General features: G+C 41.3%; 1 protein-coding gene across 1 annotated transcript; it reads right to left on the reverse strand.

Annotated features, from left to right (window-relative positions):
* Window positions 1-1,828: 1,828 nt before the first annotated feature.
* Window positions 1,829-18,205, reverse strand: CDO1 (cysteine dioxygenase type 1). The gene is made up of 5 exons (XM_075272264.1): window positions 17,961-18,205; window positions 8,537-8,614; window positions 4,861-5,018; window positions 2,838-3,007; window positions 1,829-1,925 (listed from the first exon to the last, which is right to left on the reverse strand). The coding sequence occupies exons 1-5, from the start codon at window positions 18,128-18,130 to the stop codon at window positions 1,896-1,898; spliced, it is 606 nt and encodes a 201-aa protein (XP_075128365.1). The 5' UTR covers window positions 18,131-18,205; the 3' UTR covers window positions 1,829-1,895.
* Window positions 18,206-22,530: the final 4,325 nt, after the last annotated feature.

The following is a 22,530-nucleotide window of genomic DNA, read 5'->3' on the forward strand; positions in this document are numbered from 1 at the left end:
AGTCACAGCAGATATCTGATGGCTTAAAAATTTTACACAGCAAAGGCTGAAAGCCATGTCGAAAACCCACAGCAAAGTTACTGTAGGTTGAAAATCAGCGTAAGGAGGTGGTTTGGTTAAAGCTCATTCACTTTGCTGCCAGCAAGTCCACTGAGACAATGCTCTGTGTAGTTGTACCTTAGGTCTTAACTGAGAGGTTTTGTAGTAATATGAATTGGTTTTAACAGTTAAGTAACAGCTGCGGTCTACAAGATTGCAGAGAGCTCAAAGTATTCCTTTGGCCTACAGCTGGCAGTAGCACTTCCAGAAGTCTCAGTGTAACTGTAGCCTTAAAAAGTAATTTAGTAATCTACATTCAGATGACTGTAGGGAGTCTGTATTATAGTCCCAAACCCCAAGCTGACTGCAGATCTAATGAACCAAACTTACAGCACCATATATCCCTATAATACTGCTAGTTCATTAGATCTGTCGTAAGGAGAGGATTTGTGGCTGACATCTGAATAAGAACTTGGAGTCTCACCATAACCCAGCCCCAAACATAGATTAGGATCACCTTAATTAAATGGAGATTTCCCCTGGTAAGTGATTACGCACATGACATTAAAAATAACTATATATTGTTAGAAAGTTTTATGACGTTAATGTTAAAAGGAGTTCCTAAATGTCACTCAAACTGATAGTAGTGTGGTGTAGGAACCTCAATATATTATTTTATATTCTGTGTCAAAATTAAAATTCATGCTATTTTTCTGGGGCAAGTGCCAGGTTAAGGCTGCGTTCACATGGTTTTTTTGGTCAGGAATCTGCCTCAAAATCAGCCTCCCAATAGAGTTCTGATTTTGAGGCGGATTCCTGACCATTAAAAAAACCCAAAAAACACGTATATGAACTCAGCCTAAGGGTAAGTTCACACGGGGTCTTTTAGACCTTTTCGGTCCAAATTACAGGTAGCTGCGACTGGATGCCAATGTAGTGCACCGGCATCCAGTCGCGCACTCCGCTCCGGATTAGGCCCAAATGAATGGTCCTAGTCGGGAGGGAGTGTCTTTAGGCGGATGTCACGAGCCAAATCCACCTAAAAGAATGAGCATCTCGCTTCTTTTTCCAGGTGCCAGAACAAACCGCCTCACAGGAAAAAAAAAAAAAAAAAAAAAAAAAACTGACCGGCTCCCGTTGATTTCAATGGGAGCCGTCTTTGTTCAGGATTTTGAGGCGGATACGGTCTCAAAATCCTAACCAAAAGACTCCATGTGGACCCTACGGTATCCAAACCCCAGCTTGCCTAGATTCACACCCACCATTTTAAGAGTGTCGCGAGTCAGAAAATAGATAGAATAGCACAGTTTGCACCAAAAAAGTGCCAAAGTGTATGAAGTTGACAACTTTAATTCCATATACAATGTATATCAAAAACGAGATGTGTGTAAGAGAAAGAAGAACAAAATAATGAATTTGAACTTTATTGTTCCTGCTGAAGATTCCAAATTCATATGCCAACTTTTTTGTTTTCTAAAAATATATATAGATCAAAATGTACATTTGTTACAAGAGCATTAAAAATCTATACACATTGAAATCTTGGCAGTTTCCACATAAATGAACTAGCATTTGACACTAAGAAACAACTTGCTAGGTTAAAATTAGGACATGCTCCATCACAAATCCTTAAAAATAGAATGAAAAATATTCTCATTTTAAAATATCACTTATTACTATTTAAGGCTTACACCCTGAGGAGAAATTTAAGTCTTTCCAGAACTGCCATCTTGTGAGTCCTACTGAGGGTATATGTACAGTTTGGTCAAGAACATCAGAGGCTACAAGATTTTTATGGCCTTCAAGGCTCCACAGTATTTCAAGAACAATTCCAATAAATTCCTCTGGATAGAAGATTAGTTGTTTTCTTGGGACTGTGCGGTTGCCTGCAAACAAGAAGTCAAAAGAATTAGGTTGCCATTTGAGATTGGGAAATGGTTGTTAGAAGCATGCACACCCCCATACATTGTCATATTATAATCTCTTTCTCCCCCTCCCCAAGCAGACTATGTATGTCAGCCAAGCTTATGAAATACTTAGAGGACCTTTCATGGTTTGGGCACAGGCAGTTCTATATACTGCTGGAAAGCCGACAGTGTGCTGAATTCAGTGCTCTTTACCCGGGGCACAGATTGGGAAAGCCAACTGCATTGAATTCAGTGCACTGTCGGCTTTTCAGCAGTATATAGAACTGGCTGTGTCCAAACCCATGAAAGTTCCTCTTTAAGTTGGCCATCACAAATCATGCAAAAGGTCAAGATCTATTTTTACAAAGCATTAACATTTCTAATTTTTATAGTGTTGGGACCTCTAACACCTGACTCTAGAAACATAGATCACAAAAGAAAGAATCATACATATATGCACAGATACTATGCGTATAGGTTTGTCTGAAATAGGCCATCAAGTGGGACCTCTTTGCCACAGGTGGTATGGGGGCTCCCAGTTTGTTTGTTTTTTTGCCCAAGGGCTTACACATATACAGTGATGAAAAAGGTAAATCATAAATACAAACATAATTTTGGAACAGTGTCATGTTCTTGAAAATGGTGACTATAGAGCTTGCACCTAGTGGTCAATGAAGCTTGTATTGGCAATATAGCTTTAGGCAGTCACACAGAGCAATATGGATCCCTGAATGAAAATACAACGTATTTATACAGTGAAAGATTTAAAGCAATCCTAGAACAAGTTGTGGGTCTTCTTTACTATGATTGACAGATGGTTTAGTCTAGTACAGTTCTCCGATCTTTCCTAGCCTATAGTAATAGTCATCAGGATAATAGTTTAACACTCACCAGTGGGGTCCGTTCACCAAATTTGCTCCAGAAAGTCATTTTTACAGTATTTGTGTGTCCTGTTCGTTGGTCAAAAGTTCGGCAATGGTCAAATGGAGGACTGTACAAGTGAAGGCTCACAGCAGTCTCTGTGTGACTTGGGTTCTCCACTCTGTGAAGCCCAAGGGAATCTAACAGTACAAAGAAAAAACAAGAATGAATGGAGAAGTGCACAGAACTTTGTCATACTGTAGTTCTATAAATTGCTGTAACAAAATATTTAGTTTCAGTGGGCATGGAAGAAGTTACAGGGCATAGTCTTTAGATGTTGGCATTTTAAAAAGGTAATAGAATTGTATGTTGCTATTGAAAGTAGAACAACATGCATATGGATCTCAGCCCATGGCATCTAAAATCCATATTCCATTCCAATTAAGTAGCATCCCACCAAAAAATTCTGGATTATTACAGGACAATAGTAAACATTATTACGTTATATTACAAAAATTTCAAACACATCCAACTAGATGAATCATTTATAATCTTTGTTCTCCCCACTTCCATTAGAAAAGCTTCAGAAAGTTTTAGAAGAGTCTGAATTCAAGGGTGACAAATATTTTCTCATAAATCTATGGTTCATATTCTTAAAAGTCTCAACAAATTTGTAAACTTGACATTTTTAAATAAATTTTTTGCATAAAACAAAATTGTGATTTTTTTACCCAAATATGTTTTGGACTATTTTCTCTATAATTAGTATCGACGATCTGGGCCCTTTTCACGTAAACAGCCACATATCTATACATAGGATTACAGTTACGGTGTGGAGCTTCATTCCTTGGACCGTTCCAAAGGGACCAATTAAACTGATATAAACATTATTGACATTCTATATTTAAGCTGGTCCAAGACTCAATTTGGCAGAACTGACCCATTTCAGAGGGATCTGCTAGACATCTAATGTGTATAGGGGTGCTTGGTTTCCGATAAACAACCGATGGAGCAGGGGGTTAAAGAAACAAGGTTGTAGGAGTTCAACATGCTTTACCCTTTTGTTCTCCTGGGAGTAAAGTTTCTGGCAGAGAGGTCTAGCTGCAACTTACTCCCCTATCCAAAACACAGGCACGTTTTGCAAAGCCCAGCATGCACGTGATTGGGAAGAAGGGAGGGGGTTGAACTCACAAGGAATAGCTTTAGGCTTTACAATCTTAAGTGAATGGCCAGTTTTAGACTTTTACCCACAAAAGATCTTCATGTACTTAAAGTCCACTTTTTTTATAGCCTTGAAATATTCATTTTATATTTCCCAGTTATCTGTGTATCAATGTGTGGTGATTCCACTGACAGTAAAACACCGTAATAAACTGTGGAGATAAATATATTAATTATTTTATTTGTTTGCTTTAATATCTTCCCCAGCGATTGGCTGTATGAGGGGTGTGATTGAAGCCGGGTGGGTAATCTGTGCACATGGCAGATAACACAGCAATGACTAGATAATCTGTAGTCTTACCTTGGACATAAACCCTCTGATTGTATCACTTCAAAGTCAATCCTGTCATAGCGTCTAAAGGAAAGTTACGGCAGTAGCAGATAAACTATTGTTTTTCAGATCTAATTCAGGTGAAATGGCCGTCAACTAAGACACACAGGCTCTTGTATAAACATATTATGATGTTTATGCCACAAAACAGATCCAGATCATTCAGATTTAAAGGAAAGTTAGTGTAAATTACTGGAGGATGAACTAAATTGAACTTGGATGAGTGGTACAGTACATGGGAAGTCTTAAACTGGCCATACACATAGATCACCATACACATTAGATGGTTAGCCAAACTTGCAAAAAATTGGAGAGTCTGGCCAAAATACATGTAGTGTACATGGGCTACTTTAAACACACTGGCAATAAGTAATCCCCCACCACCCCCCAGTATATACTTTAGCTCAACAACATAGAAACTCCAATAAATATCCATGAGATGATGAACTTCCATTTATCAGATCACAAGAGAGGTAAACAAGCAGATTATGTGGAAATTACCATTAATATAAGCACATTGATCCAACTTCAGTACTCCTTCTGACTTCTTGATCATAGCGCCATTTGACTTCTTTTGGGGCCAATCATATAGTGTCTCCTTCAGATTGCCCTGGAGTATCTTCAGGAAGCAATGTGAGTTGGTGTGATCATGGATACTGCTGCATGAGGGGGAAGCAATTAAACAGCTGAGAATTGGATTTTCCATCATGGCATTTACAGAATATAATAGTCTTTAGAAACTACATTTTATGGCCATTATAGGACAATAGATACATTAGTGTAACACACGCACACTTTCCTGACCGTTACCTGCTGGAGTGACCCAAGCCCAGCTCTAATTACATCTGCTCCATCACTGAAGGTGGCTAATATCAGCGGGGAGTGTGCCTGGAGCCAGGGAGAGGTAAGTAACAGTGGGTTTTATTTTTTAAGGTTTGTATCCTCCCCTGGGTCTCCGATTATTATACTCTGGGGTCTGAAAAGAGTATAATAATTGTTTATGGGTGGTCCACAATGGAGCATAATGTGTGCTGGGGCCACTATGGGGCAGAATACTGTGCGCAGGAATGTGGGGTCTTCCTGCACACAGTATGGTTCGAGTAAACCTAACCTAGATCACTGCAGAAACCCATGGTAATCTAGGTTTGGCTTGATTTACAGTAGCAGACGTTAATCTGTATAACAGGAGGTCAGGAACAAGTCATGACTGCTAGATCAGTCTACAGAAAAAAAAACAAAAAACATTTTCTTCTCTTGTTGGAAGTATACCTTGAACCTTCACCTAGGTGTCTGTAGTGTGATATATCACATACACTTCTACCATGATAAAAGTCACTAGTCAGCAGATTTCAAACTTGCAACATTGTTTAACATGTTATTCAGGGTTTGTTCGACTTTCATCCTACTGAGATAGGGCCAAGAGAGGGGGAGGGGGGAAAAGCCACCATTTAAAGGGCATTTATGGATTTCACACTGTTATTTGTTAATTGACTTTATAATATATATATATATATATATATATATATATATATATATATATATATATATATATATATATATATATATATATAGATATATAGATATATATAAAAAGTGCAATGAGACAATGCCAAAAAAAAATATTATGTTATCTCATTATTGGAGATTTAAGTGTAAGCATTTTCCATACGTGAGGGAATGCACATAACTGCTAGATAAGGGACACCGCTATGATAGCTCAAGGCAAAGTATGTACCAGCAAGTCTAAAGAATATTGAACGCAAGCTTTTAAAAAAAAAAATAAAAAAATTCAATTTAGTGTATTGGAAAGGAAAAACTGGTAGGAACTAGAAAATGATGGAAACAAGGGCGCTTATGTCAGGGATTAGGAAAGAAGCCCTAGAATTTACAATGTAATAGTTTCCAGATAAGACCACTGAACTAGAGGAACTTGGACTAATGAGTAAAAATTATACTACATGTTCTGTCCCAGTGTGCAGTAGTTTCTTCCCATTATTGGCGGAGTCATATAAAAAAAAGATAAAGTACGAGGAAGAGCTCAGGGGCCACTGGCTCTTAAACAGTGGCGTAGCTAGCAGGGGAACAGAGGGGGCCGCCATTAATATAGGCTTTACTTTTAACGAGATTGGAGTTTACAAGACACAGACAGAAGAAGTCTGCTTCTCGGCACAGGCGGGCACAATGACGTCACAGCATCGCGCCTCCTGTGCCGAGACAGACATCGTGTGTGGACAGGGAGGAAGCGGTGGCGCCATTCAAAGGACTGCAGGTAGGGGAGTACAACTGTTTATTTAGTACAGTTGTGGGTATTTTAACAGTATAAGGGAAATAACTAAGGGTGGATTTATTAAGAGGCATTAGGGCAATGGGGGGGGGGGGGGAGTCATTTATATAAGAGCTGTTAGGGAGCATCATGAATACAAGGGGGGGGTGGAGGTATATAAAGGGCCATTTATATAAAGAGTCATTAGGGGTGCAGTATATATATATGTCAGGGGCAAATCAGGAGCATAATGTAAGGGAACAATTAATTTAATTAAGGTGATACCTGGGCTTTATTAAAGCTAATGCCCCACATTTATAGTCACAGTGTCATGTTATTACAGTCTTGTTACATAGATGTGTATAGGAATAGGCTGTAGTTACATTACATGGCTGCTAGAAGATGAATGACTATGTAAACAGAAGGGGTCACATCGATTACACAGGGTCCATGGTTTATTCAAACATCTGATCCTGGGGGCCCGAGGGATTGAACCACAATTTTTTTTTTTCTTTTAAACCTTTTAATTATTAAACACACGGGCAATTATTCATTGGGGCACCATTTAAAGGGGATATTCAGGGAAGTTATTAATTTAAAGATTAGTTATGCGGTGGTTATATCATACATTTTATAATTGGCGGCAGGATGGGAGTGTAGGTGCGGACAATGTGGGTTAGGTGGCCAGAAAAGTAGGGAGCCAAAGATGTCTGTACTTCAAACTTTAAAAAGACTGGAAGAAGTGGTCATGACCATCCATATGGAAGAGATGGGGAATGTGAATGATTAGTCAGAGGCATGACCTGTAAGTCACTAAATGTTACTGCTCTGTATTCACCCAAGTAGTCTGTAGAGCCGCTATCTACTACTATGCGGTCACCATATAGTAATAATATTAGTATACCTCAGTTGTGGGCCCACTTGGACATATCCACCCCCTCCTGCCATGTTGAACCCCTAGCTACTCCTCTGCTCTTAGGTCAACTGCACATTTTGTAAGATCTTTAATTCCTCCCTGGACAGATTAGATCGATCCAAATGTTGCCTCCCCACTTCACCTGCAATTTTGGACAGTTGGTTTACAGTCACTGTCAAGAACGTATCTATCACTGTATCATCCGATAGTGGAGGAAACCTATTTGAGGGTACATGTAGTTCAGTGAGTGGTCCCTCACCAATTTCTCTGTTCGCTTCTTCCCAGAGGCCCCCCCAATAACCTAATCGAGGGGAGATCCTCTGCAGTAACCCCCAAGGTATCACAGGTTCTTTTATCAGCCAAACAGAAAAATTTCTTCCACTTGAGTTTCCTACAGAACAAATTTAGGTCCTTAACCCAAGAAAAAAAAAGATCGAAGTGGGGTGTAGGCACAAAAGATAAACCATATTTTAAAACCCTTTCCTCCTCAAAAGTGAGTGTACGTGATGAGAGATTTATAATTTGCATCGTATCCTTATCAATTTGATTCACTCTTCTATCTACTTCCTGGTTCTCGTGAGGTAGTCTGATATTGGAGGGCCCGTTGATAAAAAAAAAACCCTAGCATTACCAGCCCCTCTGCCTCTACTCCTACAAAACTACAACTGCACATTTTGCCCTACATACAATCCAGCCCTTGTGATCCTTAAAGACAAGAGAAGGTCAGATTATATAAAAATTTTGGAATCTGCAATCAGTATGCAATGTATCAGTAGCATGAAGTGGAGGAAGGAAACAAGTGACTTATCCAGATGTCACACTGCATCATTAGGTTTCATAGCCACATGAATCAGAAGTGCCATTTTCTTTCCAGATCTACCTTATCTTAAGGAAGTGCATTTGGCAGGCTATCAATGTACAATTTATTGGACCTTTTATATATCAGTGGCTGTCATTGCTTTATATAATACAGTACATAATAATTCTTAATATTTTACCTGCCATGTCCTTCACCCCAGCAGAGAATCATGAGATTAAACTTCCCATTTCCTTCATCCACTAAGTTCCTGGTGTACCTGCAAAACAAACAGATAAATATACATTGATTTATTCCACTGTGTGAAGAAGCCCTAAAAGAAAGTCTCCATCAGGATTAACAAAGTACATCCAGAAATAAGTCACAATTTATCATAAAAGTAGTTTAGCCGAAGGTTCAGTAAAAGCATTCTAGGTCCCCAAGAAACAAAGGTCAGGGGTCCCTTGTTAACCACCACAGATCAGGTTAACTTGTTTTCTTATAATACAATTGATAGCATGATCTGTTCATATCATGCCGTCTCAGTCTATTAAAAGGAACTAGATCAGGGATTGCATTAGTGTCCACCTCAATTGCTGTCATATGTGAAAATGTACCCAAAGTTGAAACTCTGCTGAATCCAGATCCAGTCCTTGCACACAAGTAAAACTTAATATTGTGCTGTGTGTCTGCCCTGTCACCTTTAGCTAAATGAATAGTGTGTCAGTATATAGCTTTCATTTTGGCTTGTGTGATGCATGGTTTTATTCCTTTTAATCATCTTTTTCCTTAAGTTGTTGTTCAACATTTGAGGTGCAAAGACAGTCTCATAACATGACAGCAAGCACACCCCATTAAGAGAATTGTACACAAGCCAATTATCGGGAATACAGTGTTTAGACATGGTTATTCCTGATAACTGGCCTTGGAGAGGTGCGGCGATCACCTGATAGACTCACTACTGATAAATACAGACTGTATAGGGATAAACCATATATCCATTCCCATACCACAGTGATGATTGCTACATGTAAGGGCCTTTTACACAGGCCAACTGAGTACAGCAATGTTATGTACCCAAAAACATTGTTTCCCAATCATTGCTCATTGGCAGTCATGGCTGCTAAATTGGCTTCACAGATGGAGCTGAAAAATCTCCAAAGCAGCAGAGTGCCAACCACTATTATTATTGTTCAGTATAATCTGTATAATATGAGTCATTTATTATCCTAGAACCTGCCCTATAAATGTAATATTTTTATTATGATGAAGTATTAACTGATGGTTATCATTGGCACCCAAAGTTCAATGTATTTGTATTGGCAGATCAAGAAGAGACTTCAGTGCCCACTTGAACTTACTCAATACCAAATATCTGGAAACCGAACAGGAGACAAAAAGGGACAAGAGCTACTAGGACACACCGTACTGTACCTTAGATGTCACATCACAGCTTTTACTTTCTCAGGTTTTATCATATACACTAGGCACAGCTTACACCAGGTTCACACTTGCATTTGGGTTTCCATTCGGGGGGTGGGGGTGGGGTTGCTTGGGGGAGACCATGAACAGAAACTAAATCCACTTAATAAATAAATAAAATACCTTCGGAATTCCGCAGACCCCATATACTGTAATGGGGTTGCCTGGTTACTGCACGAGAAGGGCAGAAAATGCGGAGAGAAGTCCTCTAAGACGCGCTTTTCGCTCTCCCCATTTTCTGTCCTTTCTTTAAAAGCGGAATGGGGAATGGAATCCCCAGGCAGAGACCGGGTAAATGTGTGAACCTAACCTTATTAAGCCAAATATTAATGGGAGTCCGTCAGGTCCAAAATGCCTTCCAAATCAAGAAATGTGCCATATAGATGCCTTTAATAGGTGCAGAAACTTACCATTGTGGCCACATCCTTCTGGGATTTTGCATAATTAAGAATTTTTCTGTAGCATACAAAGGGGAAAGAGAAAAAAAAAAAAAAAAAAAGCCCTCCAACCCTTTCACTTATCAATTCCAAACCAAACATGTCCTCGCTGATCTCTTGACCTCAGATTAGCTCATAACTTTTTTTTTTTGTTACTAACGTAGCAGGATAAACAAGTCAGCAGGTTTCTTTGGCTTTGACTGAACTGAAGCTAAACTTTAACAGTTTCCTACACTACGGATCATTTAGGACTCCTCTTCTGTAAGGATTCATTCAGATTGCTGTAAAAGTGTCCAATATAATCAGAAAAACGGACGTTAGCATGTCTCTGAAATAAAGAAAGGTGTTGCTTTTGTATCTGTTGATCAATGTTAAAACAAAAATGGACCACTACATATAACTTTATAGTAGTTGGAGGTACAATTCTTTTATATCTAGATTCCCAAAATTTCCAGCACAGGTTTAAGGGGAACCTGTGAGGAGATTTTGGGACAAACAAAATCAATCCACGTAAAGTAAAATGGCAATTGTCAGCAGCCACTACTAGAGAGAGGTTGAGCAGTTCTGCTTTCCACAATGGTGCACTCCTGCCACCTGTACGTAAACCAGTGATAATGGCCACACTCATGTATGCAAAGACCTACCACTCCCCCCCCCCTTATTCAAGGCTCTGTGATACTCCACATGTGACAAGTATATATCAGCAGCAATATTGGGACTGCAACACTGCACAGTGCTAGTATTGCTGAAGGCTCATGAGTCATGACCCCCTGGGAGGTCAGATTGGCTTACTGTATACTGCAATATGGAGATGAAAATATAACTGTATGCAGCGGACTCCTAATCTCCCTCAGATGGTGTCTGCATGTAGTGTTATTTCATTAGGAACTTTCAGAAGAATGGACGTTCAACTACACATATGCTACAGGATTTTAATGTTAACTTGGAACACTATAAATGTTGAGGATAACCTGTTCAGGTTCAGAACACCATGTAAATAAGGTCACTGGTTGTAAAGCTCCAAATCATAGTATATTATTATTATTCTGCGCCTTAAGGCAACATAAATTGCTGTATTGAGGAAGACATCACAAAGGAGTGAAGTTACCATCTAGTTGTAGTCGGTGTGATCTTGCTTTAGAGACTGTCAAAGCTCTATGGAGTAAATGCTTATTATATGTATATTAGCAATGTACCTGACTATGGTTCCTAGCATTGTACTTCTGGCACAAGTTTGTTCTTACAAGATATTTTTTTTTTCTTCTAATAGAACAATGAGGTCATTGTATAGAGCAAGAGATTAGAGTCAATGTCCCAGAATGCTGAAAGCAGTGCTTGCCAGAATGTGCTTATTCTGAAAGATTAAAAAGGTCTATATCCAATTATTACAGACAATGTCATTGAGTCTCTAGTACAGCAATAGAGTGCCAAGCCCCAAATCTCAAATGAACTGATGCAACTTCCATTACATTTACCACTTATGCTTTTTTTTGTAACAAAGTTTGCAAATTCAATGGAAAGTGAAATATTTAATCAGGCCTGGCAGCTTGTTTAACCAAACATTATCTGTATCAGCTGCCAGAATATTCTGTGCATGGCCCAAAAACTTTGCACTATTAGTCAAGTCTCAACAAGCTTCAGCCGGTCACAGATTCAAGGGCATAATTGTACCCTGTAGCTCCCTGGTAGAAATCCTTTTATAGGAAGATATATCCCCCCCCCCATATCAAGTTTACATAAAGGAGATTTCTGGGCTAAAAGTACTGATACCATCAGTACCATATCTGACAATGATCACCCCCATAAATTACCTGTTAGCAGCTGATACACAAACCAGGAGCAGAAAGCAGACAGCGCTGTTCTGTGTAGTGGCCAGATCAGGTACTGCAGATCAGCTCTCAGTTAACCTCCCCAAAAAACAGCCTGAGCACCCACAATCTAGAGATTGAAACGGGGCGGCCAAGCAGTCATACAAGCCACAGGAAAACAGACTGTGACAACACTGCAACTAAGCGCCCCTAGAAGAGGCCCATTTCTTGCTACACTGCACCAAATACTCAGCTGTAAGGGCCACCTACTTTGAAAGACTCTCTGCCCACATCCCAGACTTCACATCTGCAGACGAGAAGAGGAAACTCTACATCCTACTAGGAGAAGAGGAGACCACTGTGGAAATCACTGCCCAATACGTGTTCAGCTCCCACCAAACAAGAGATAGATGAGACCCCAAAGACTATTTAACCCCCCCACCCAAGACACCCACCCACACAAGAACGATGAGACCCCAAGGACGCACATACCCCCAAACCACACACCCCACCCCCTTCCATTGTTTGCCTTAGCAATAGTTTTACCAATAACAAAAGTTTTTTTTCCTTCGGTTATGCTAATAAGCCCCTTTGTATCTTGTACTTTCTGTAAAGTGGAGTCACACAGATCCCTGGGGTGCAGCAACTTTTAAATGCAAAAGGATTGAAAACTGCTCAGTCTTTGTCACTAGAAGTCATAGTTCTGGCACCTTGGGGGTTGCAGTATGACACCAAAGAGCTGCAGGGGAATCTTGGGATCTGTTTGTTTGATAGAGTTGCACTCAAAATAAGAGAATAAGAGAAACCGCACAAGACAGGTTTATGGTGGGCGAGCGGATGGGGGCAAAGCTAGTGTAATTATTTTCTAATACAGTCCTGTCAGGAAAGTTACTTTTAGAGATGAGCCAACACTGTTCGGATCAGCCGATCCGAACAGCACGCTCCCATAGAAATGAATGGAAGCAACTGGCACGCAGACTTTGCCGGCGGCCGGCCGCTTAACCCCCCGCTTCCATTCATTTCTATGGGTGCGTGCTGTGAGCGTGCTGTTCGGAACGGCTGTTCCGAACAGTGTTTGCTCATCTCTACTTTAACTTATTTTTCAGTTTTAGGTTTAATTTCTGCGTTTTTCCCTATAACAAGGTAAGAAATCAATGATATTTTGTATAAGATGCGCTTTAAAAAGTCTGCTGAAAAATAGTTTATGAAGCTGCCAATAACAATCAAGTTCAGATTTGTGTAACAAATAAGCCATGTTAAAGCATAACTACAAAGTGTGTCTGCCATACCGCTGTCAAGGCCATAGATTTGACCGGGTCATGGTGAGTGTCGAAATATGTTCTCACTACTAAAATGAGAACAGCTCTGGTGCCCAGCTGGAAAGTTTTGTGCAAGAACATTTCATTACTTCAGGATTTTTCCAAACAGCGCACACTGTCTCAAGTAGAATAGCCTCTGGCAGGTATCTGCAGAGTAAGCCTACAGGTTTGGTAACAATTCATATTGTATTAAAGTGTGATGTCTGCATGTCAGATCCTAAAAATGCAAGAATGGTGAAAATTCCAGAGAGGTAGCGCTTTATAACCCCCAAACAAGACAGAACATTTTACTACTGCTTTCACTCCAACCCCCAGTTTCCTCAAAGTGGACCTGATCAGCACAAATGGCTTGTAGCAGGTTCTCAATGTTCTACATTCTGGTTCTCTTTCTATATGATGTCGACCCTATAAAGCTGTATTCCCATGCCAGTGTAGCTGTGCCAGGGCTGAAGCTGTACTGTGCAGAAGGGATACTGGCAGGTCCCCCTGGCCTTATTAATGTCTTTTAGGTAGGGTATATCATCCTAAGGCCTGAGCAGTAAAGCAAGAGGTGTCCTTTGCTTCATCTATGTATGTGTCAGATGTCATTGGAGATGGCTTGTCATGTACCTGGCCTGGAAAACACCAAGTCAGGAGAGAGACAGACCAGTGTGACTTCTACAAAGTGCAGCCCAGTCTCCATGATTCTATACAGACATGAGAATATAATATTCTAAATTCTTTCCTGCTGCATGATGCTGAATCTGCTAAGTAGTAGAAGAAAATAACTGGGAAACCATTACAATCATGGATAAGGGGATATGGTAGATGCTTAGGGGCAGTGGCGTAACTAGGAATGGCGAGGCCCCAAGGCGAACATTCGAGATGGGGGGCCCCTCCATTTCCCAACCGACCCAACCCCTGCGCGTACAATACACATTCCTATACACTATTATGCCCCATAGTAACCCCTGCCCACAGTATTATACCCCATAGTGAACCACCCATGAACAATTACTTTTTAGACCCCAGAGCATAATAATCAGAGACCCGGGAGGATACAAACATAAAAACCACTGTTACTTACCACTCCTGGGCTCCGGCTGGCTTTGGGCCTACTTAGTGACATCCCAAACATCACGTGGGCCGGGCCTGTGTCATAATGCTTCACGACGCAGCCTGGCTCAAGTGACATCTGGTCCATCATTGCAGCCGGAAAAAAAACATTAAATAAAAAAAAAAAAAAAAACCAAAACGTATGAAATTGAGTATATACTGTATATAATATATATAATCTAACATCACAGATGTCTCCTGGAGGCTGCAAAAATCAACTATTCAGGTAATTTGTTTAGTCTGCTTTTTTACTTTGAGAGAGACTGCGTCACCAGAGGGTACATGGGTGGAGTCCAGAAGAGATGTAGCTTGTAGTGAGCATGTGTATGGCAAGTTATGATCAAGAACATAGCAAATACTAGGGAGTGGTAGCTGCAGGAAAAGTAAGCATGCCTTCACATTCAGATTTAGTTTTAGAAATGTCTGCAACTGAGAATTATTTCTGTTCATCTAAATGTAATTTGCAGAAATCCAGGTTCTTCCTATCAAAACAACCCAATGTAGTTGAGAAGAACTGATTTTTAGTTAGACATTTTTTGCAATATCTTCACAGTCTGCTGCATATGAAAGTACCCTACTGTAAACTACAGGTGAATGATATGACTCTTGCATTGGAGATCTTGGTCCCTTACAGGAGTAAGGGTAAGTTCACACGTAGTTTTTTGGTCTGGAATCTGAGGTGGAGGCTGCTTCAGGTTCCGGACAAAAAGCTGGGTAGCCGCAACTGAAAGCTGATGCACTGCACCAGTATCCAGCCATGCACTCTGCTCCGGATGAGGCCCAATGAATGGGCCTAGTCCAGAGGAGGGAGTTTCTTCAGGCCGAATCGTGAGGCGACTCAGCCTGAAGATATGAGCACCTCGCTTCTTTTTTCCGGGAGCTGAAAGAAACAGCTCCCGAAAAAAAACAAAAAAACAAAAAAAAAAAAACCCAACAACTCCTGAGCGGCTTCCATGGATTTCAATGGGAGCCGTCTTTTTGGTCAGGATTTTGAGGCAGATACGGCCTCAAAATCCTGACCAAAACAAGTACGTGTGAATTTACCCTTAAGCTTCCTGCACCCAGAGCCAGCTGGAGGAGCTAGCCAATTCAGTGTGATGTCCGGGAGTCAGAACCCCACTGATCAGATATTAATGAAAAAGCCAATAGATAGGTCAACATCCATGGGTCAGGAAATCCCCTTTAGGCCAGGTCCCCAAGTAGCGTAAAAGCTATGGTAAAAACTGCAGCGTTTTTCAGTCTCTGCAAAGTGGATGGGATTCTGGCTAATCCCAGAAAACTGGATTAGCCATAATCTCATTCACTTGGCTGATACTGTAAAATGCAATGCTTTTCTGTGTCTTAGCCTTAGGCTGGGTTCACACTACCGCCGCTGTCCACCCCAGGGTTTCCTTTGTAAAACATGGGGAAATTGGACAGGGGACGGCTTGCCGTCAGTCAACCTTTAAAACTTGTTATTTGAATGGGTTTTAAAGGTGATTACCAGTGTCCATATGCAGCCTCTCTGCCTGGAAACTTTTTTTTTTTTTTTTTTTTTTTTGCATGAACACAAAGTCCTAAATGTAGGACTTTGTGTTCATGCAAAACAGGAGAGGCTGCATATGGACACTGGTGGTCACATTTAAAAACCTATTCTAATGAATCGGTTTTAAAGCTGACTGCCGGCAAGCTGTCCCCGTCCAGTTTCCCCAGGGTTTCCATTGGACAGCAGCGGTAGTGTGAACGCCGCTTTAGGCTGAAGCTGCACATTGTAAAAAATCAGCGGTTTAATGTACCTGCAAAGCGGATAGGATTCTTACTTATCCCATCCACACATTACAGAAAAAAATTAAAATAATCAGCGGCAGAAAAGCTGCTTTTTCAAAAACGCCTGCATTTTTTGCAAATCACAGCATGTTAATTATACCTGCGGAAATGCTGGCATTTTCCGTATAGGTGTAATAGGAGCAGAAAGCCTGCAATAGAAAACTCATCAAAATCACAATGAAAAATTTCTGCAGCATTTATTTTCACATCAGTTTTTTTGCTGCTGTTCGCTACATGGGGCCATAGCCTTAAAGCGGTCAGGCACTCATCTCATCCTATAAAGTAAAGTGGTCTAGCAAGCAAGGGTGTGAATTATCAAAATACAAAGATGTGGTTACAGGAAATGTAATATACTACAGAACTTTAAAAAAATAAAAAAATAAAGCCAGTCACCTGCGCAAGATTTTCCAGTAGCAATATGTAAAGTGTTAGATGTAGATCGTTAACCGTCTGTTACAGAAAAATAACACGCAATAAAAAGGGACTAGACAGTCAGTAGAAGAAAAAAAACAACAAAAAAACTGGTTAGATTGGGATAAGCAGGGCGCTCAGCCATGCACTGCTGTAAAGCTGAACTGGCAAGAGCTAGTAGTTGTGTCAATATCCATGACATGCGATTGGCTCGCACTCACACACCCTCTCCACACCCAGCCAGAACTCCAGATTTCTGTATGTTCTGCGTGGCATGTGCAAAAATGTAAGCTCAACCTCAACTGTGTAATCTAGCAAGATGAAGAAAGTGAGAAACACATGGAGTCTTGGCTGCGGCTGTCCCCTCTAACACTCCACAAGATTGCTTCCAACTCCATGTATTCCTTTGGACTACAATAGTTACAAATCAAACAGGTGCACTCAAAAATCTCCTTGTAGTTAATCTAAACTAATCTAACACATGGTTTATGCAAAAATCAATTCTCCATCCTCAGGTGGGGGCAAAAAAAGTGCAAACTATTGTTTCCTATTCTGGAACTGAGCATATTTTTGTATCTATATAGAATTGACACATCTAAATAAAGATATACACCTTTCTTGGTTACACCCATCTAAGGCTGAAACCAAGATAATGGGATTATTCTAGTACGCATAAGTATGGTTGTGGTTCGTCAATTCACTACAATTAACATGCCAGTCAAAACCACTGTTCCACCTCTCCCAAAATGTGGCTGGAATTGGAAATTCATCACCCTTTGATTATATATATAGAACTTCTGTGAAAAGACAAAATTGCAGATGCATCCTTGATATCTATATGAAGATACACAAAATGATGCAACCCTTGGAGTCATTAGTAGTGTTATTGGCTAATATTTACTGTCAAGTCAGATCCAAATGAGGAAGGTTCCTTAATATCCTTACAAGCTGCCCTGTAGCTTCCATATGTTCATTTTATATGGCATCTGCCAGCGCTGCAAAGTTTCCATTTTTTGATTTACATAATCCAGCTGTATTTTATAATATAAATCTTCTAAAAATTCTGACCACAGCCAAGGACCTGCTGTATATGGATGTGATAAAATATTTGTACAAAGCTAGCTCACTTAGTCCTTAATTATATATAAATACAGAATAGAAGGAAAACCATCTCCCAAATATGTAAGAATAGTATAGATAAATTTTTAATGTTACATAATCATTCAGTTTCACAGATACTGTACAACACTCATAGTTCAAATATTTACCTGTACGGGTCAAACTTGGCATATTTCATCCATTCCAGTGGGTTACTTTCATAGGACTCCATGATATTTTGGACTTCCTCAACATTAACTTTATCACTGGAAAAGATGTCATGCAGAATGTGAATGAGCTCATCCAGTGTCTGTGGCTTGAGTACCTCTGTGTGATCCATACTACACTTGTGAGCTGAGCAGACCCTCACACTCAGCTGCCAATATCACCAGTAGCTGCTGCAGCTCCTTCTCACAAACAACTGCAGGGCTGCAGCCTTTCTTGTGTATTTATGCACTCCAACTTGCAGAGGGATGTACCAAGTTTCTTAGGGGAGGCAGGAAAGCTAAGTGAACTGTTTGTGTCAGCTTCTGTCCTTCTCTGCCTATGTGCTGATAACAAAAGTAGGATGATCAGCACATACACAGCACCTTCATGATAAAACAGATGATTTCTTTGCTATCCATCTATGTCATTAACAATAAGTTGGTATGGCATCCCACCTCTTGCAGACACCTCTTCTACATTCACACATAGCTGTATAGCTCCTGCCCTGCTGGGCTTTAAAATAAGGGGCTTGCAGGGGGGGAAGTTTCTATTACTCAAACCAACAGAGAAGCCAACTGCAGACAATGAGACCCCTTTGCTCTTGATGTCATCACAAATGCAAATGATAAGCTGACACTACAACAGCACCCAATGCATTTCTGTCCTGCTACAAAGTTATACAAGTATACACAAATATTTTGTCTGAGTTAACGCAAATTCACACAACTAAATTTGTAGCTAATTTTGAGACAGATTCCGTTCAGAATCTGAGGCTGTTTCCAGCCGCTTTTTTTTTTATTTCAGAATGTTGATTTGCTTAATCTTGCCATGGCTTCCACAGAATCTGCGTCGCGAGGATCAGTCTGGTTAACCCTATTGTGCCTGGGGCAAAAGCCAGTGGAAGTCGCATACGGCATGTTTTCAATTTGACTGTGTTGTTACAACACTAAAAAAGTTGTGCGACAGTAAGGCACAGACAACTAAGGCCCTATTCACATCTGAATTGGGAAACTTATATGCATAACAAAGCGATTACCTAAGGAAGCCCACAGACCTCATAGACTATAATGGGGACCGTGAGGTTTCCACTCAGCTTCCGCACCAAACATACAGAAACATCACTTTTCTCTGTGGAGACCACACGGACCCCATATAGTCTATGGGGTCTGCAGGTTTCCTTAGGTAACCGCTTTTTTATGCGTATTGGTTTCTGTTCAGGGGGATCCCCAAGCGGACTCCCCAAATGGAAACCTGAATGCAGATGTGAATAGGGCCTTACACAACTGTTTCAGACGCACTACTTCTGTATGACTTTAATCCCCTATATGTGAACAGGATATACAGAAGCAGATTAGCACAAGTAAACTGTGCTATTTCCATAGCTCCCATTCTCCTCTATGACAGTTAAGCAATAGCATATAGCAGGGTTGCTCTCTTGTTTCCATAGGTCCCACCTTGGTTGTCTCAAATTGCAGCCAGTTATGCAGGTCTTGGCAATAATTGGCCAAGATGAGAATGACATTTTAAAGGAAGACTTTATTCACACAGCTCTATGTGAGTCATATATTTTGTTGGATCCAAACAAAAATAAGGTCAAGGATAAAAAAAAAAAAAACTGACACAGCGCTCTCTCCATTAGGCCTTTTTCACACGGCAGTATTTTGATCAGTATTTCACAGTAGTTTCTGGAGGAGTTGTTCCAAATGACAAATAATCTGGTATGGTTAGTTATTTAGAGTTTCTGGTGCTTGTTTCAGCAATGTTGGCGGGGTGGTGGGTCCTCGGAGTTGGTTGAAATGGGGGGGCATTGTGGTTAGTTTTCCCTATGTTTAACTGCATTTTGGTCTGGCTGTTTTTTGCTGGGTGGTGTATATTGGTTACCAACATCCGCATTTTATTGCACTTTGAGTGCAGTCCTGTCCAATTAATGAACTATTTCAATCTAACAAATAAAGTGTATTATCTTAACATTTATGTACATTATTCCATATTGTTTTGAAACTTCTATACCCCCAACCGGAAACTTATTTGCCAAATTTTAGATGCAATAACATGTAAATACCTACCTACCCATATTCAGTTCAGGAATCTTATGCATTACTTTCTTATTGACCTATGTGTGCACATTCATAGACAAGCACAGCCCACTCAGTTGGACTGTGCACTGTGGGAAGTGAGGAAGAGTAGTGCACACACAGAAAATCTCGCTGTGTTTTTTGTATACTTCCTCAATGCAAAAATACAGTGTTCAGTCTACAGACAGGGCAGATACTAGAAAAAAACAAAATCATTACATAGATACTAGAGATGAGCGAACAGTGTTCTATCGAACACATGTTCGATCGGATATCAGGGTGTTCGCCATGTTCGAATCGAATCGAACACCACGTGGTAAAGTGCGCCAAAATTCGATTCCCCTCCCACCTTCCCTGGCGCCTTTTTTGCACCAATAACAGCGCAGGGGAGGTGGGACAGGAACTACGACACTGGGGGCATTGAAAAAAATTGGAAAAAGTCATTGGCTGCCGAAATCAGGTGACCTCCATTTTAGACGAATAGTGGATTTCAAATCCGGGTCATATGAGAATGTGAACTTTGTGACTATGAGACAGGGATAGCTGTACAGGCAGGGATAGCTAGGGATAACCTTTATTTAGGGGGGAATGTTATTAAAAATAACTTTTTGGGGCTCTATCGGGTGTGTAATTGTGATTTTTGTGAGATAAACTTTTTCCCATAGGGATGCATTGGCCAGCGCTGATTGGCCGAATTCCGTACTCTGGCCAATCAGTGCTGGCCAATGCATTCTATTAGCTTGATGAAGCAGAGTGTGCACAAGGGTTCAAGCGCACCCTCGGCTCTGATGTAGCAGAGCCGAGGCTGCACAAGGGTTCAAGCGCACCCTCGGCTCTGATGTAGGAGAGCCGAGGGTGCACTTGAACCCTTGTGCACCCTCAGCTCTGCTACATCAGAGCCGAGGGTGCGCTTGAACCCTTGTGCACACTCTGCTTCATCAAGCTAATAGAATGCATTGGCCAGCGCTGATTGGCCAATGTATTCTATTAGCCTGATGAAGTAGAGCTGAATGTGTGTGCTAAGCACACACATTCAGCTCTACTTCATCGGGCTAATAGAATGCATTGGCCAGCGCTGATTGGCCGAATTCCGTACTCTGGCCAATCAGCACTGGCTAATGCATTGTATTGGCTTGATGAAGCAGTGCTGAATGTGTGTGCTTAGCACACACATTCAGCTCTACTTCATCGGGCTAATAGAATGCATTGGCCAATCAGCGCTGGCCAATGCATTCTATTAGCGTGAACTGAGTTTGCACAGGGGTTCTAGTGCACCCTCGGCTCTGCTACATCAGATTGCTACATCTGATGTAGCAGTGCCGAGTGTGCATCAGATGTGTAGTTGAGCAAAACTGACTCAGCACTGCTAAGTCTGCATTCGCATAGGAATGCATTGGCCAGCCTTCGGCCAATCAGCGCTGGCTCTGCCGGAGGAGGCGGAGTCTAAGGTCGGACCTGAATGGAGACTGGTGTGGAGCGATCTTAGACTCCGCCTCCTCCAGCAGAGCCAGCGCTGATTGGCCGAATTCCGTACTCTGGCCAATCAGCACTGGCTAATGCATTGTATTGGCTTGATGAAGCAGTGCTGAATGTGTGTGCTTAGCACACACATTCAGCTCTACTTCATCGGGCTAATAGAATGCATTGGCCAGCGCTGATTGGCCGAATTCCGTACTCTGGCCAATCAGCACTGGCTAATGCATTGTATTGGCTTGATGAAGCAGTGCTGAATGTGTGTGCTTAGCACACACATTCAGCTCTACTTCATCGGGCTAATAGAATGCATTGGCCAGCGCTGATTGGCCGAATTCCGTACTCTGGCCAATCAGCACTGGCTAATGCATTGTATTGGCTTGATGAAGCAGTGCTGAATGTGTGTGCTTAGCACACACATTCAGCTCTACTTCATCGGGCTAATAGAATGCATTAGCCAGTGCTGATTGGCCAGAGTACGGAATTCGGCCAATCAGCGCTGGCCAATCAGCGCTGGCCAATGCATTCTATTAGCGTGAACTGAGTTTGCACAGGGGTTCTAGTGCACCCTCGGCTCTGCTACATCAGATTGCTACATCTGATGTAGCAGTGCCGAGTGTGCATCAGATGTGTAGTTGAGCAAAACTGACTCAGCACTGCTAAGTCTGCATTCGCATAGGAATGCATTGGCCAGCCTTCGGCCAATCAGCGCTGGCTCTGCCGGAGGAGGCGGAGTCTAAGGTCGGACCTGAATGGAGACTGGTGTGGAGCTATCTTAGACTCCGCCACCTCCAGCAGAGCCAGCGCTGATTGGTCGAGTTCCGTACTCTGGCCAATCAGCACTGGCCAATGCATTTCTATGGGGAAAAGTTAGCTTGCGAAAATCGCAAACTGACAGGGATTTCCATGAAATAAAGTGACTTTTATGCCCCCAGACATGCTTCCCCTGCTGTCCCAGTGTCATTCCAGGGTGTTGGTATCATTT

This window comes from Leptodactylus fuscus, chromosome 1, assembly GCF_031893055.1.
Source record: "Leptodactylus fuscus isolate aLepFus1 chromosome 1, aLepFus1.hap2, whole genome shotgun sequence".
Lineage (NCBI taxonomy): Eukaryota > Metazoa > Chordata > Amphibia > Anura > Leptodactylidae > Leptodactylus > Leptodactylus fuscus.